Source organism: Rana temporaria, chromosome 11 (genome assembly GCF_905171775.1).
Source record: "Rana temporaria chromosome 11, aRanTem1.1, whole genome shotgun sequence".
In the NCBI taxonomy this organism is placed as follows: Eukaryota; Metazoa; Chordata; class Amphibia; order Anura; family Ranidae; genus Rana; species Rana temporaria.
In genome coordinates, this window is record NC_053499.1 from 54,999,992 (window position 1) to 55,016,401 (window position 16,410).

The following is a 16,410-nucleotide window of genomic DNA, read 5'->3' on the forward strand; positions in this document are numbered from 1 at the left end:
CATCCTCAGGGGACATTTTTGGAGGTTCAAATCTCGCCCTCCTCCATACTCTTTTCAAGACACCAAGATTCCGGCGTCCAAAGAGAAAAGGGCAGTATTATTTCAGTACATCCAAATACTGTTGCAACAGAAGGCAGTGTTACCAGTCCCAGCTTCAGAGACGAACTCGGGATTCTACTCTCCCGTCTTCTTGATTCCCAAGAGGACGGGGGGATGGAGACCCGTACTGGATCTAAAAAGACTAAACAAATACATCAGGCTGGAACGCTTCAAGATGGAGTCCCTGAACACAGTAATCTTATCAGTCCAACCCGGGGACTGGATGGTTTCCATAGATCTCCAGGATGCATATTTGCACATTCCAATAAACAGCCAGTTCCAGCACTTTTTACGGTTCAAGGTGGGCGACCTACGTCTACAGTTCCAATGCCTCCCGTTTGGAATCTCATCAGCCCCCAGAACGTTTACCAAAGTATTAGGGGCCATTCTAGTGCCTCTGCGGGAAAAGGGGATACGAGTACTATATTATTTGGACGATATTCTAATCTTGTCTCAGCAAAAGGACCGCTTAGAGGAGCACACCCAGATAGTACTAAGCACTCTGGTCAGGTGCGGTTGGTTGATCAACATAGCGAAAAGCCAGCTAAAGCCAACACAGAAGATGGGTTACTTAGGGGCTCTATTCAACACCCCGGAGAAATCGGTCTCTCTTCCACCAGAAAAGGTTCCAATGGTGGTCCAGAAAGTAAAACGAGCAATGAGCTCCCGCTTCATGTCAGCGTCAGAGTGTCTGAGCCTCATAGGCTCCTTCGCTTCATGCATCCCAATGGTGAAATGGGCCAGGTGGCACCTACGGGATTTTCAGCTAGGGTTCCTAGCCCAATGGGGGAAAGAACATCTCAAGCAGAAGATAGTTGTGTCCTCTTCGATGAAAGCCAGTCTATGGTGGTGGACAAGACCCTCCAATCTATTAACTCCGCGACGCCTAGGTCCAATAACATGGACCATTCTTACTTCAGACGCCAGCCAACTAGGTTGGGGAGCACACACCCAAGACAGATTAGTTCAAGGGAGGTGGCCATTCAGTGCGGAGGGAGTGATATCCAATATACTGGAACTAAGAGCGGCCTGGATGGGGTTGTTACATCTAGCACCTCTTCTCAGGGGCAAGCCAGTCCTTCTTCAAATGGACAACCGGGCGGCGGTGGCCTACGTTCAGAACCAAGGGGGCACGCACAGCAGAACATTATTCAGCGAAGTAACTCCAATAATATCGTGGGCAGAGAAGAATCTGTTCGACATACGGGCATGTTATATTCCGGGTCCGGAGAACCAGTTAGCCGATCACCTATCAAGGTCGTTCTGCAACAACAACGAATGGTCTCTAGACCAAGAGGTCTTCAACAGGATCTGCCAACAGTGGGGGACTCCCCAATTAGATCTTTTTGCCTCACCGCTCAATGCAAAGACTCCTCGGTTCTTCTCAAGAGCACCATGTCCGGCAGCAGTGGGTACAGATGCTCTGATCCAGCCTTGGACATTCCAATTGGGTTATGCCTTTCCCCCAACTCCTTTAATTCTGAGATTCCTCCAGCGTCTGACAAAGGAAGAAGTAACCATCCTAGCGATCATTCCATATTGGCCAAGGAGGCCGTGGTTCCCGCTATTAGTCAGTCTATCCCTGGGCAATCCGACATCTCTGCCTCTCAAGAACAACCTGCTGACGCAGGGCAGTTTCATCCACCCGAATCCAGAGATTCTGGATTTGAGGGTCTGGATATTGAAAGGAGGAGGCTGGGGGATATAGGGTGTTCACAAGAGGTCATCCGAACCCTCTTGCTCGCAAGAAAGTCTTCCACGAACACCACTTACTACAGGATTTGGAAGAAGTTTGTGACCCTAGCGGAATCCAACCAGTTCAATCCACTGTTTCCGGAGGTTCAGAATATTTTGTTATTTTTACAGTCAGGCCTAGACCTAGGTTTAGGACACAGCACTCTAAAAGTCCAAGTGTCTGCCATCTCAGCCTTAACAGATGTCAGATGGGCACTTAATCCACTGGTGGACAGATTTTTGAAGGCGGTTCTGAGACTTCGCCCGCCCAGGAAATCTCTATACCCAAAATGGGATCTGACAATTGTGCTGGAAGCCCTAGCACGTTCCCCATTCGCTCCTACAGAAGGTTGCTCATTAGAGGACATTACCTGGAAGACAGCCTTCCTGATTGCAATCACATCGGGGCGCAGGGTATCGGAAATCCAAGCCCTGGGAGCCCAGGAGCCTTACATCACATTCTTTCCAGACAGGGTAGTACTCCAGCCAATGCATCAGTTCATTCCCAAAGTACCTTCGGTTTTTCATTTCAATCAAGAATGGGTACTTCCAACATTTGAAGGAGAGCAGGCATCCACAAACCTGCATGAGCTAGATGTGGCAAGATCATTAAAACATTATCTTAAGATGACACAGGAATTCAGAAGGGACCAACGTCTCTTCATCATCCCAAAAGGGGCAAGGAAAGGAAAAGCAGCCTCCAAGTCAACAGTGGCAAGATGGATTGTAGGACTCATCCAAAAAACCTATCGGGCTAGTGGTCTTCCTATTCCCAAGGCAATAAATGCGCATTCAACGAGAGGAGTCGCCTCGTCCTGGGCAGCCCTGGCAAGGGTCTCCCCGGAAACTATCTGCAGGGCAGCAAGCTGGTCGTCCTTCGGCACCTTTATGTCCCACTATAGCCTTGATCCGGCAGCCCTCACATCGAGAGACTTTGGGAGAAAATTGCTAGAACGCTCTACTCTATAATTATTAAATATATTTTCTTTGAGCAGTACCCTCCCTGTAAAGCGAGTTATTTGACCATTGGTATGCTGCCATGGAGGCACCAGGAAAATGGAAAATTGAATACCTACCTTTCTGTAATTTTCCTTTCCTGGTGCCTACCCATGGCAGCATACACCCTCCCTTATGGACTGCTCTGCGGTCTGAGGGCTAGTAACTAGAATGCCTATCTGAGGGGGGGAGCTCTTTTTATTGAGAGAGTTACGTGGTCCTGTGGGTCAGTGGGGGCGGAGCCATGACCATTGGTATGCTGCCATGGGTAGGCACCAGGAAAGGAAAATTACAGAAAGGTAGGTATTCAATTTTCCATTTTTTGTTTCTCCACTTTTTTGTCATACCAATACAAACAAAAGAAATAAACATGAGAATGCCTAAACCTTTGCTATTTACTGTGTGAGGTGGTATATTATCTGACAGAAATGCACGGGTGCCAACATTTTTGGCCATGACTTGCCGTATATGCTCAAAAGACAAGTGTGTGTAATTTTCCTGTTAATCCAAGCCTCATCCATGTGGCATCATAACACTGTTCACTCTTAGTTTACACACTTGTATATATTGTCATGTTGCAACCAAAAACGTAAATGTATTTTATTGGGATTTTTTTTTTCTGTTAGACCAACACAACGTGGTACATAATTGTGAAGTGGAAGGAAAATTAGAAATGGTTTTCAAGATTTTTTTGCAAATAAATATCTGAAAATTGTGGCTGTATTTATATTCAGCCCCCTTTACTCTGATACCCCAACTAAAATCTTTTGGAAACAATTTTTGCCTTTTAGAAGTCATCTAATTTAGTAAATAGAGTCCACCTGTGTGTAATTTGATCTCAGTAAAAAGACAGCTGCTCTGTGAAGCCCTCAGAGGTTTGTTAGAGAACCTTATTGAACAAACCGCATCATGAAGTCCAAGGAACCCACCAGACAGTTTAGGGATAACGTGGATGTAGACCCTCTCCTATATCCAGTGAAGTGAAACAGTCTCAGATGATACACAGAGATGAAACAAATCTTCCTACATAAGTTTTACATTCATTTCTGCTGTCTTCAGCTTTCTATATTCTTTAGAATGTGAACATCGTGTTATAATATTTACTTCCTCTTTCAGCAGTGGGAGGGAGGGGAGTCTTAGCATACGATGGGAGTTATTTACGAAAAGGCAAATCCACTTTGCACTAAAAGTGCACTGGAAGTGCAGTCGCTGTAGATCCGGGGGGGAGGGGCATGCAAGGAAAATAAAAAACAGCATTCATTTTAGCTTGCAGTGATTGGATAATAAAATCAGCAGAGCTTCCCCTCATTTCAGATTTACAGCGACTGCAATTTCAAGTGCAAAGTGGATTTGCCTTTCATAAATAACCCCCAATGTGTGATAGCTTATTGGAGGAAAGGCACACACTCCACCTCCACATAGGCAGAGGAAGAAAGAAACATGCAGAGTTGTGCTGTGAATAGATCATCTCTCTGCTAATCTTTTTATAGCAACCTCCCTGACACACATTTTCAGCTGCTTTTATCTCCTGTGTCGGAGAGCTTGTTATTAGTTATCATGCTGATAACAGAGGAACGAAGCAAGAGGAAAGGCACAGGACTTGGGGCTTTGGAGAGCGATAAGTAAACACTACAGATATATGTGCCCAGATTAAATTTCGTAAATCGGGTTTACATCCACTTTAATGTAGGGTTAGGTTGTAAAAAAAACTCACAGAGCACTGTTCAATCCATCATCCAAAAATTAAAAGAGTATGGCACAACTGAAAACCTACCAAGACATGACCGTCCACCTAAACTGACAGGCTGGGCAAGGAGAGCATTAATCGTAGAAGCAGCCAGGAGGCCCATGGTAACTCTGGAGGAGCTGTAGAGATTCACAGCTCAGGTGGGAGAATCTGTCCAAAGGACAACTATTAGTCATGCACTCCACAAATCTGGCTCTTCTGGCAAGAAGATAGCCATTTCTGGAAGAAGCCATAGAAGTCCCGTGGGGGACACAGCAAACATGTGTAAGAAGGTGTTTTGTTCAGATGAGACAAAAATTCAACTTTTTGGCCTAAAAGCAAAACACTGTGTAGTGGAAAGCTAACACTGCCCATCACACTGAACACGCCATCCCCACTGTGAAACATGGTGGTGGCAGCATCATGTTGTGGGGATGCTTTTCTTCAGCAGGAACAGGGAAGCTGGTCAGTTTATGGGATGATGGATGGAGCCAAATACAGGGCAATCTTGTTAGTCTGCAGAAGACTTCAGACTGGAGCGGAGGTTCACCTTCCAGCAGGATAACAACTATAAACCTACAGCCAGAGCTACAATAGAATGGGTTAGAACTTTAGATCAAAGCATATTCATGTGTTAGAATGGCCCAGTTAAAGTCTGGACCTAAATCCAATTAAGAATCTGTGGCAAGACTTAAAAGTTGCTGTTCAGATGCTCTCCATCCAGTCTGACAGAACTTGCAGCTGTAATTGCAGCGAAAGGTGGTTGTTCTGCCCATATTTTTCATAGCAAATATGTGCAATGTTAGTTTGACGTTGCTGCCATCTAGTGGTCAGAGTTGGTTATTATTTTGCCAGAGCTTATGTTGTAGTTTTACAAAGTTATTCAGAAAAAAGAATACATACAGATCTGATGTCTCACGTTTCTTGACTTCTGAATTATTGTTAAGCTGTCTGACTAGTGTTATTACAGTTCAATAACGCAAAGCAGAATAGTGGTTCTACAAAGTATTAACTCAGGGAGCTGCATACAAATGAACACCGAAATCTTCACATACAGTGGAACCTCAGATTGCGAGTAACGCAGTTAACAAGTGTTTTGCAATACGAGCACTGTATTTTAAAAAATTCATGCTAAAACAGTGTGCAGTACCGCTTTTGGCCTGAGGTGGGGGGCACCGGAGCAGAGCCGAAAGTCGCCGATCGCAGTCGATTGGCGCCATTCGCAAATGCACGGAAAGGCTCGAGGACAGCACGTCTTGCCTCGGCAAATCTCCAAGGTTTGTCGAGGTCAGCCGAAGTGTCCTCGAGCCTTTGCGGCCATTTCCGACGCTCCCCGCCTCCGGCCGCATGCGGTATTGAAGTCAATGCGGAACAAATTATTTTCATTTCCATTGACTTCAATGGGGAACTCGCTTTCATATGCAAGTACTTTGGATTACGAGCATTCTCCTGGAACGAATTATGCTTGTAATCCAAGGTTCCACTGTATTTATTTGAAAAAAAAAAAAAAAAAAATTCCACTTTTTTTTTTATACATTTACGTTTTTGGTTGTAACATAACAAAATGTGGAAAATGTTTAAGGGGTATGAATACTTTTTCAAGGCACTGTATGTATGCTTACTTGTCAGTACACATTTGGATTCATATTTTGCCTGGTTTAAAGTGCATACATTAAATACTAAAATTCACCGCGTTCAAAACTGAACTGAAATGTTAATCCTAAATTAATATAACAATTTCTGCTACTTTGTGATCAAAATATACCCAAAAGGTAAAAAATCATGAGTAATAATCTAATAATATTCCACAGTAGCACAAATGTTACAAAAAAAAACAAAAACCGACTGTCGTAAACTAATGTGAGTAATAAAGCATTAAAGTGCTAAAAATTGTGCTTTGTGTCTTCTCGCTGGAGATACACCAAAAGTCCACCACCAAATTGAAAGCGCAGATCCCTCTCAAATTAATAGCCACCACATGCCTCATCACCAGTAACTAGCAGAACCAGCAAATTGAAGGTCATCATCTCCTTCCCCCCCTTTTTCTTATCCTGTTTCTATTACACCTTTCTCTGATGCACATTGAGTGAAATAATCTGAACACTGGAATATCCTTGGGATTGAATACTATTTTCAAGGTATGGAAATATCAAATCTATTGCAACTATTCAGAATAACTTGAGCAAGTGCATTCAGATTATGTCACTCAATGTGCATCAGAGAAAGAGGTAATGTAAAAAGGATAAGAAAAAAAAAAAAGGGAGAAAAGAGATGATTACCTGCAATTTGCTGGTTCTGCTAGTTTTTGGTGATGAGGCATGTGGTGGCATGGATATGCGAACCAGAGTAATGAATTAGAGGTGGTGTTTTTAATTTCCCAGGTGGAGATTTATCCTCAAGCATTATTGACAGTCATGAGAATGAGTGGCAATGAGGCTCGGTGAGTTAATATACTAAAGCGAAAGGGACCTGCACTTTTAGGGCTCATTTACATTGACTTTGGCTTCAACAAACATTAACAGCTAATTTACGCTTCAAAACAAGGCTTCAGACAAACTTTGATAAAGCTCTCTGAACGCCAGTCAAAGGCTGTCGCTAAAAAAATGGTTAGCTTACATTCCTTTTTACACAGTCTTCGGCTTTGCTTCAAAAATTATACACCATGTCGCTTTAGTGGTGCTTCAAAGAGTCTTCAAAGCCTCCATAGAACTCTATGACAAAGATTGCTTGAAGTCCCATCGAAGCTCCACCAGCCTCATTGAAGCACCAAGCAAAAGCCTGTGTAAACAGAACTATAAGCTAACAATTTGATTTAGTGACGTTGCTTTGACTGGCGTACAGAGAGCTTTAACAAAGCGTGTCTGAAGCCATGTTATGAAGCAAGTGTAAACTAGCCCTTACTTTGGTAGTGCACATCATCTCCAGTGAAAAGAGACAAAGCACATTTTTATTTTTATTTTTTTTAGCATTTTTATGAACATTTGCTTTATTACTCACAGGTGATACTCGAAAAATTAGAATATCGTTCAAAAGTTCATTTATTTTACTAATGCAACTTGAAAGCTGAAACTAATATATGAGATAAACTCATTACATGCAAAGCAAGATAGTTCAAGCCGTGATTTGTCATAATTGTGGTGATTATGGCTTACAGCTCATGAAAACCCCAAATCCACAATCTCAGAAAATTGGAATATTGTGAAAAGGTGCAATATTCTAGGCTCAAAGTTTCCCCACTTTAATCGGATAATTAATCCACAACACCTGCAAAGGGTTCCTGAGCCTTTAAATGGTCGCTCAGTCTGGTTCAGTAGGAATCACAATCATGGGAAAGACTGCTGACCTCACAGTTGTGCAGAAAACCATCATTGATATTCTCCATAAGGAAGGAAAGCCTCAAAAGGTAATTACAAAAGAAGTTGATTGTTCCCAAAGTGCTGTATCAAAGTACATTAATAGAACGTTATGTGGAAGGGAAAAGTGTGGAAGAAAAAGGTACACAAGCAGCAGGGATGACTGCAGCCTGGAGAGGATTGTCAGGATAAGGCCATTCAAAAGTGTTGGACTTTTTTTACAAGCAGTGGACTGAGGCTGGAGTCAGTGCATCAAGAGCCACCACACACAGACAGATCCTGGACATGGCTTCAAATGTTGTATTCCTCTTGTTAAGCCACTCCTGAACAACAAACAACGTCAGTAGCCTCTTACCTGGGCTAAAGAAAAACACACCTGGTCTGTTGCTCAGTGGTCCAAAGTCCCCTTTTCTGATGAGAGCAAATTTTGCATCTCATTTGGAAACCAAGGACCCCGAGTATGGAGGAAGAATGGAGAGGCGCACACTGCAAGATGCTTGATGTCCAGTGTGAAGTTTCCAGTCTGTGTTGATTTTGTAATCTGCTGGTGTTGGTCCACTGTGCTTCATTAAGTTCAGGGTGAGCGCAGCCGTCTACCAGAAGATTTTGGAGCACTTCATGCTTCCTTCCGCAGATGAGCTTAATGGGAATAATGACTTAATTTTCCAGCAGGACTTGGCACCTGCCCACACTGCCAAAAGCACCAAAACCTGGTTCAATGACTGTGGGATTACTGAATAAATGAATGAATGAAAAAACTTATAAAGCGCGGCGCATGCGAACTGAATCGCTTCTGGGCGCTAGTTGTTCGTGTCTCATGACATCAAAAGAGCAGAGTTTTGATCTATCTTCTTAAAGTCAGGTGGTTTTCCTCCAACCGAATGCTGGTTGGTAAAGCGTTCCATAGTCTAGGACCCTGAAAAGCAAACCTTCTTTCTCCTTTGGACTTGTATTTGGTTTTTGGTACCCTGACCAGATTTTGGTCGGATCGCAGAACGCGATTCGAATTGTGAGGTTCTATCTTGTCGCAAAGATATTGCGGAGCCTTCCCATGGATGCACTTATGTGTCAGGCAGAGTGCTTTAAATGCAATTCTGTCTTTTACTGGCAGCCAGGGAAGGGTTCTCAACGAAGGTGAGATTGATTCCCATTTTTTTTTCCCAGTCACCAGTCTGGCGGCCGTATTCTGAACGACTTGCAGACGGGAGATTTGGTACTTTGGGAGTCCGAGGTACAGGGCGTTAGCATAGTCCAGTCTGGAATTCACGATTGTTCCCACCACGACTGCTACGTCTTCTTTGGGGATAAATGGAATAAGTCTGCGTAGTAGGCGCAACAGATGGTGTGCTCTGCTGACTACTGACCCTATTTGTGCGTCCATTGTCATGAAGGTGTCGAAGATGACCCCAAGACTTTTGACTTTGGAGCTAGGGGTGATGATTTGGCCCAGAATGGGCGGCGGTGTCTAGGTTGTTGCCAGTTGACTCTTTCGGCTGGCGTGAAACATAAGGAGTTCTGTTTTTGAACTGTTGAGTTTAAGATAACTCTTAGTCATCCAGTTTTCTATCAAAGAGAGACATTTCTTTAAACTGAGATGATGATCCTTTTTGTTGCAGATGCGAAAATACAGTTGCGTATCGTCTGCATAAGAGTGATAGAGTAGTTCTTGGCTACTGATAATATCAAAGAGAGGGCGAAGATAGATGTTGAAAAGCACCAGTGACCCTTGTGCTTGATTGGTAAGAAAATTCGCCTGACATGAACCCTATAGAGAATCTATGGGGCATTGCCAAGAGAAAGATGAGAGACATGAGACAGAACAATGCAGAAGAGCTGAAGTCCGCTATTGAAGCATCCCACGGGCAGAGATGGCTTCCATGCCACGCCGCATTGAGGCAGTAATTGCTGCAAAAGGGGCCCAAACCAAGTACTGAGTACATATGCATGCTTATACTTTTCAGACGTCCGATATTGTTCTATGTACAATCCTTGTTTTATTGATTGCATGAAATATTCAAATTTTCTGAGATTGTGGATTTGGGGTTTTCATGATCTGGAAGCCATAATCATCACAATTATGACAAATCACGGCTTGAACTATCTTGCTTTGCATGTAATGAGTCAATCTCGTATATTAGTTTCACCTTTTAAGTTGCATTAGCGAAATAGATTAATTTTTGTACGAAATTCTAACTTTTCGAGTATCACCTGTATTAGTTTATGACAATCTGTTTTGTTTTGTTCGTAACATTTGCGCTACTGTGGAATATTATTTGATTATTACTGATTTTTCACCTTTTGGGTATAACATGCATACATAGTTGTCAGTATAGCCATCTTTTATTTTCTTCCCACAGAAAAACTTGCCAGCATGTAGAAAAGCTTATGATGCATTCCTCACATATTTTCCACTTTGTCACATCTACTGGAAGAAGTATGCTGACCTGGAGCAGCATCATGGTAATGAAGAAGAGACAGAAAAGGTATTTGTGACTGGTATATCAAAACCAGAAAGTTTATGCACCACAGAAATGTAAATGGAATAAGCCAACATAGACATTACAATCGTGTATTTACATGAAAGATTGCATTGATATTGAGTCTTTACTTTCTATACAGGTTACATTCATTGATAAATAGCATCTATTTGGATGAAAAACATTGACACGTTTGTAGGCAGGAAGAAATATTGCTGAGGTTAGATATTCTTACTGTTTCCTTACACCTTAACTATGGAGTTTATGCACAAAGCACAAAAAGTTAAATTCTACTTTTATATGGGGTACCTGAGCCGACCACAGCCATATTTCCTTATATAAACATACTAACCCAAAGAAAGACCATCTCAGCTGTGATTGTATGATGCTTAGACACAGCCTCCATTTCTACTGTTCAGCTTATACAAGCTGTGAGAACAATTTAAAAATCGTTTTTTGATCATTGAAAATTGAAGAGGTAAATGAGCTAGTTATGTCCGAGGGAGCACATAATATGTTCATGAATGAACACGCAGATTTTACAATGGAAAGTGCGCGCAATGTCACTTTATTCAAAGAAAGTCACATAAAGAACACTAATGCCGCGTACACACGATCTGGCTTTTGCCCGGCCAAATCACATCGGAATTCCATCTGAAAAAAATAGAACATGTTCTATATCTAAACTCCGATGGAATTCATCAGAATTTCTGATGAAAAAACTGGGGCTACACACGATCGGAAAAAATCTGATGGAAAAAGTCCATCGGAAATTCCGATTGTGTGTACGGGGCATTAGATCTTTCACTTCCAGTGATCTTTGTCAAATATTTTGCCCATCTGCTAGCCAAAAATAAGCTTGATGAAAGCAAAGGATGAATATGATTTCATAAATGGTACCCATGCTGGTACAGGTCATACAAGAGCATGCTCCTTCCCATTGCTGTGCTCTTCATTGTGAATGGCAGCCTAAAGTGGTTGTAAACCATTACAATCCAGATTTGACTATAGGCAAGCCTATAATAAGGCTTACCTGTAGCTACCTTGAACATATCCTAAACCTGCACAGTTTAGGAGATATCACCTGTATCCGCATGTGCCAACGTCATAGGCACATGTGCACTCAAGCAACGGCTCGTTCGCGCCGTTGCTTCTGCTGATGTGCCGTAACAGGCGGCTCCCACGCGCATGCTCGAGAGTGACATCGCGGCTCTGGCCAAGCACAGCGCCAGAGCTGTGATACCCGGAAATAACTCCGGAAGTGGTCGCTGGCCGGAGAAGTGTGCGGGGACCGCAGCGGGGGCTTCGATCTAAAGTGAGTATTTTATTATGAGCTAGTATGCTATGCTATACAGCTCCACTCTCCTTTGCATGGTGTTTGATGGGAGGTCCTGCAAAAGCACCAGGACATTACATGCTACAACTTTGACCTCACCCAGGCCTGTGTTGACAGGGGCAGGTAGGATGATCATAGCCAACAGTATTGCCGCGTACACACGATCATTTTTCAGCATGAAAAAAATGTCGTTTTTCAAAAACGTAATTTAAATTGATCGTGTGTGTGCTTCACATAATTTTTCAGGTTCTAAAAAACGACAAACAAAAAATTTGAACATTCTGCATTTTTTAACGTCGTTTTAATCTATGTAGTTTTTCGGGTTGTAAAAAATGATCGTGTGTGGGCTAAAACGCTGTTAAAAACCCGTGCATGCTCAGAAGCAAGTTATGAGATGGGAGCGCTCGTTCTGGTAAAACTACCGTTCATAATGGAGTAAGCACAACATTCATCGCACTGTAACAGACAAAAAAGCGTGAATCGTCTTTTACTAACACGGAATCAGCTAAAGCAGCCCAAAGGCGAATGGAACTTCCCCTTTATAGTGCCGTCGTACGTGTTGTACGTCACCGCGCTTTGCTAGATAATTTTTTTAAAACGATGGTGTATAGGCAACATCGTTTTAATGATGAAGGTGGGAAAACGTTGTTTTTTTTCATGCCGAAAAATTATCGTGTGTACGCGGCATAAGACATGAGGCTTGCTTACTACTAGAAGGGAAGCAATGGTGGCAATGATGAAGAGGCTGTACAAGTCTGCAGATCATTGTCGCCAGAGAGGGGAGAGTTTCTAGTGAATGGCATCATTTACAGGTGTTTTCTCCTAAAGGAAAAATTTCAATGAACAAAGGGCAAAGAGATATTTCAAAAATTTGTTAGGGTTTGGTCACACCTGCGTCAATTCCCTGTGTTTTATGTGGCATTTTTATAGCCTCATAGCTGCCCTTCAACACCTGCCATGAATATTATAGTGACACCAAACAGTGCTGCTCATACATGAGTGGTAGCGTTGTGTTAAACATAAGGTGACTTGTCAGCCATCTCCATTAATTTCAATGGTAAAGTGCAGTTACAGAGCATTAACAGTACCTATAGCAGTCATGGTGTCCTAGTAAAGTATTTATAAAGTGTTACTTGGGCACTGGGGGAGATAGTGGAGGATCCAGTATCCCAGAATGCACTGGGAAATAATAAAGAACTGGGACAGAGCAGCTATAGCCACTTCCTGTTTGTACAGAGCGGTTTTGTGGTAACACCATTTGTGTGCAGGCAAAAGCATCAAGCGAGCCAGCAATACTGATCGTGCCGGGAAAACACTTTCATGGGTATTTATGAAGTATTCTTGAAGCATATTAAACGCTTCAAAAACACAATGAAAACGCATCATAAATATGTCATAAATGCTATAGCCTCATTAATGAGCATTGCTTCCTTTTTCATAATCAACACACGTATAAACGAACCCTTAGGAAATATGTTTTTTTAGAGAAAGGGGTTTACTGACACTCAAAAGGAGATGTGTGAGCTACCAATGCTAACCTTTTTTTCTGAAAATGCTAGCAGTCTGGCTTTCATAAGTGGTTTAAATGCTCTCTGGCTCTGAAAAAGTATGCAGATTCTGGGTTCAGATTGTACTTGTACCAGGTCAGTGACTCAGAGCAGAGACAGCTAGGCATTTGGCCATTACAAAAGAAAGTCCACCTTGACAGCTCCACTATTCCTCTCCAATCCTTTTGCAGCTCCAAACGTGCACCCAGCTACTCTTCGCTGCAGATCAGGTTCCCTTCCACTGGGCTTCTAATACGGCCCTTTCATATTTTCTCTCCATTTCATACACTCTGATATTTCAAATATTACACTAATGCTGTGTTTGCCTGCAGTTACAAACACAAAGTAGCTGCATCAGTTGCAGCACGAGTTATGGAATTGAACCGAGTCTCGGAGACATAGTGTGCTGCTTCTTCAGGGACCATGAATGAATGGACTTTCTGAAAATATGAAAAGAAGTATGTTAGTTTTATTAATATGTAAACTTTTGCACTTTTTGTACTTTGCCCTTCTGTGGCCATATAGGCTTAATATGTCTAAATAAATATTGACATAACAAACAAAGCAAAAAAGTAATTTTCTACCCATGATGCGAACCAGGATGGAGACAGCGTATGAACGCAAAGTTGATTATGTCTCCGATTAGTGTTCTCTGAGTTGGAAAAAAAAAAAATTGAACGTTTGTCCTGAGATGTGTGTGAAATTCTGTTTTTTTTTTTTTTTTTTTTCTGTTGTTGTGAGTGTTCCTTTAGTCATTGTCCATGCTGTATATGTGTATGCCTGTCTGTTATATGACTTATATTTGGTGGCTGGGTGGTATGTCCGCTTTACTTAAATTTCAAGGATAAGCTTGACTCCCACAAGCGACATGTCCTGCTTGTAATTTGTGTGTTTACCTTGTATTTGCATGGAATTCCTCACTTTCCTCTGGTACTACAAAAACTCCCAATAGGGAAGTCAACTGCTGCATGGCCAAACAGGTCCAAGAGTGTGTGTGTATTTGTATGTGTGAAGTAGGGATTTTAGACTGTAAGCTCTTTTCAGGGCAGGGTCTGATGTGACTGGTTATATGTACTACATAAATATGGTAAATAAAGTATACCAAAAACCAATGGCTGTGTAAACCTGTTGTACAATTTATTATATACTCACACTTTGAAACCTTTCACTTTATTTGATCGTGTGTAGTAACAATTGTACAGTTTTCATAAAATATACATATCCTATGGAAAGGATGCCTACAATATTTATAAATACTAGGACATATACATAGTAGCAAATACACTAAGAGTCGGTTCACACTGGGGCGACTTGGGATCCGACTTGAGGTCGCCTCAAGTCGTCCCAAGTCGCGCTGTAGAGAAAAACAATGTAAGTGAATGGGAGCGGTGTTAATACACACTACTCAAGTCGCTCCGACTTCAGAAGAGGTTCCTGTACTACTTCAATCCGACTTGTAGGCGATTTGTACCCATTGATTTCAATGGAAGTCGCTTCAAAGTCTGATCACTGTCTTAACTGAAGCGACTTTCCAGGAAGATAACATACATTTCTCAGGAAAACCTCTCCCTCCCTCCCCTAGAGCTGATTGTTGTTTGATTGGCCACTGGAAAGTCTCCTGTCCTGGAGACGACTTCAAGTCGTGTTGTAAATCGCCCCAGATCGCCCTGTGGTTCATGCTCAAGTCGTGTCGGAGTCGCCTCTGAAAGTCGCGCTGGAAGTCGTGTCGCCCTAGTGTGAATTGACTCTAAAAGTTGCTAGCAATAATATTCTATACATACAATCACTTGCAGTTACACACGGTGTACATGCACTGAGGTTAACATTCTCTATATCTCTCTGTACAGTACAACTAAAATGCTAAAACACAAAGGGAACAAATTCAATAAACATTTTGTAAAACATTTCTGGCATTGTGGATGTAGTTAGAAGCCTTGTGCCGAAATCATGAAACCTGTGCAACAGTTACATTTTTGGTACCCACGTGTGCTTATTTGACTTACACTTCCTATTTAATTGATGCAGTTCTTGTTCACTTTTACTGTCTGTTGCTATTGTTGCAACTAATTCATAAAGAAAAGCCACTGTTACACGGATAAGAAAAGTGGACGTAGAATGTAAACAAGTCCTGCTCCATGTTGGAGTTGTAGCACGGGTGCAAGAATTGTATCGCAGAAAAAAATTCTGTTTTGAGACCGTTTTGCTATACACCTTTTCGATACGCACATGAATCTGTCACAAGTTGCGTACCACTGCAAATCATATTTCTAATGCGTATTTACAACACTTTTTATGAACGTCGCAGATTGCTATTCAGACATGTTTACCCTAAAGCGGAATTCCAAGCAGGTATAAAGACACAAATGAATGTAGCTTTATATCATAAAAAGTTTTTTTAAATTCAAGCAGTCCTAAGTACAGCAAGTTCCCTACTTGTGAACGTTCGTTCGTAAGGCTAACGTGTTTTTAAGTCCAACAAATATCGGTGCTTGCCTACAACGACTGCGAGCGCTGATCAGTGTGGCGGGGGGAGTTCCCCTGTTAGAACACAATAGCACAACTGGGGAAATTATGTGCATGCAAAGAAATCTTGCACACTCGCTTACAGTGCATAGCCACCCCCACTTGAGAGGTTGCGCCGTTTTCTTCAGTGTTCTTTTATGTGATATCTGAACAAGCTGGGGAGTTCCTGGAGGGCTGCATGGGCTTAGACGCTCCTTTTGACATCTGCTCTACAACCATCAAGATGGTGATTTACAAGGGAAGAGACATCCTGAAAGAAAAAAGGCAAGTTTTATATTTAGTTGGTGTACTGAATTATTTTACTACTGTATTTAAGAAATACAAAATATAGTAAAATATAATATTGCAGCATCTTATAGAGATTTTTAGAATGTTTAATATAAATTAACAATATAAGATATATTTGATTGTAATTTGGAAATATTAGTAGCAGTCAGGGCAAATTGGGTCTATTTTTATTTAAAAAATTGCTTTGCGATTGTATCAGTATTTGCACACAAATCGTGAATAATACCCTTGCAAATGTTTTTAATGCGTGAACCTCCACTCAGGGCAGTGATGGGGAACATTGACACCCCAGATGTTTTGGGACCTAATTTCCCATGATGCTCATGCACTC

General features: G+C 42.0%; 1 protein-coding gene across 2 annotated transcripts in view; it reads left to right on the top strand.

The window, feature by feature from the left end:
* LOC120917326 (pre-mRNA-processing factor 39-like) overlaps nt 1–16,410 on the top strand; it is a 78,796-nt gene that overhangs the window by 19,706 nt on the left and 42,680 nt on the right. For both annotated transcript variants that reach the window (XM_040328544.1, XM_040328545.1), the window contains one exon: nt 10,266–10,391. In XM_040328544.1, the coding sequence (XP_040184478.1) occupies nt 10,266–10,391 (126 nt within the window). The remainder of the gene's footprint in view (nt 1–10,265; nt 10,392–16,410) is intronic.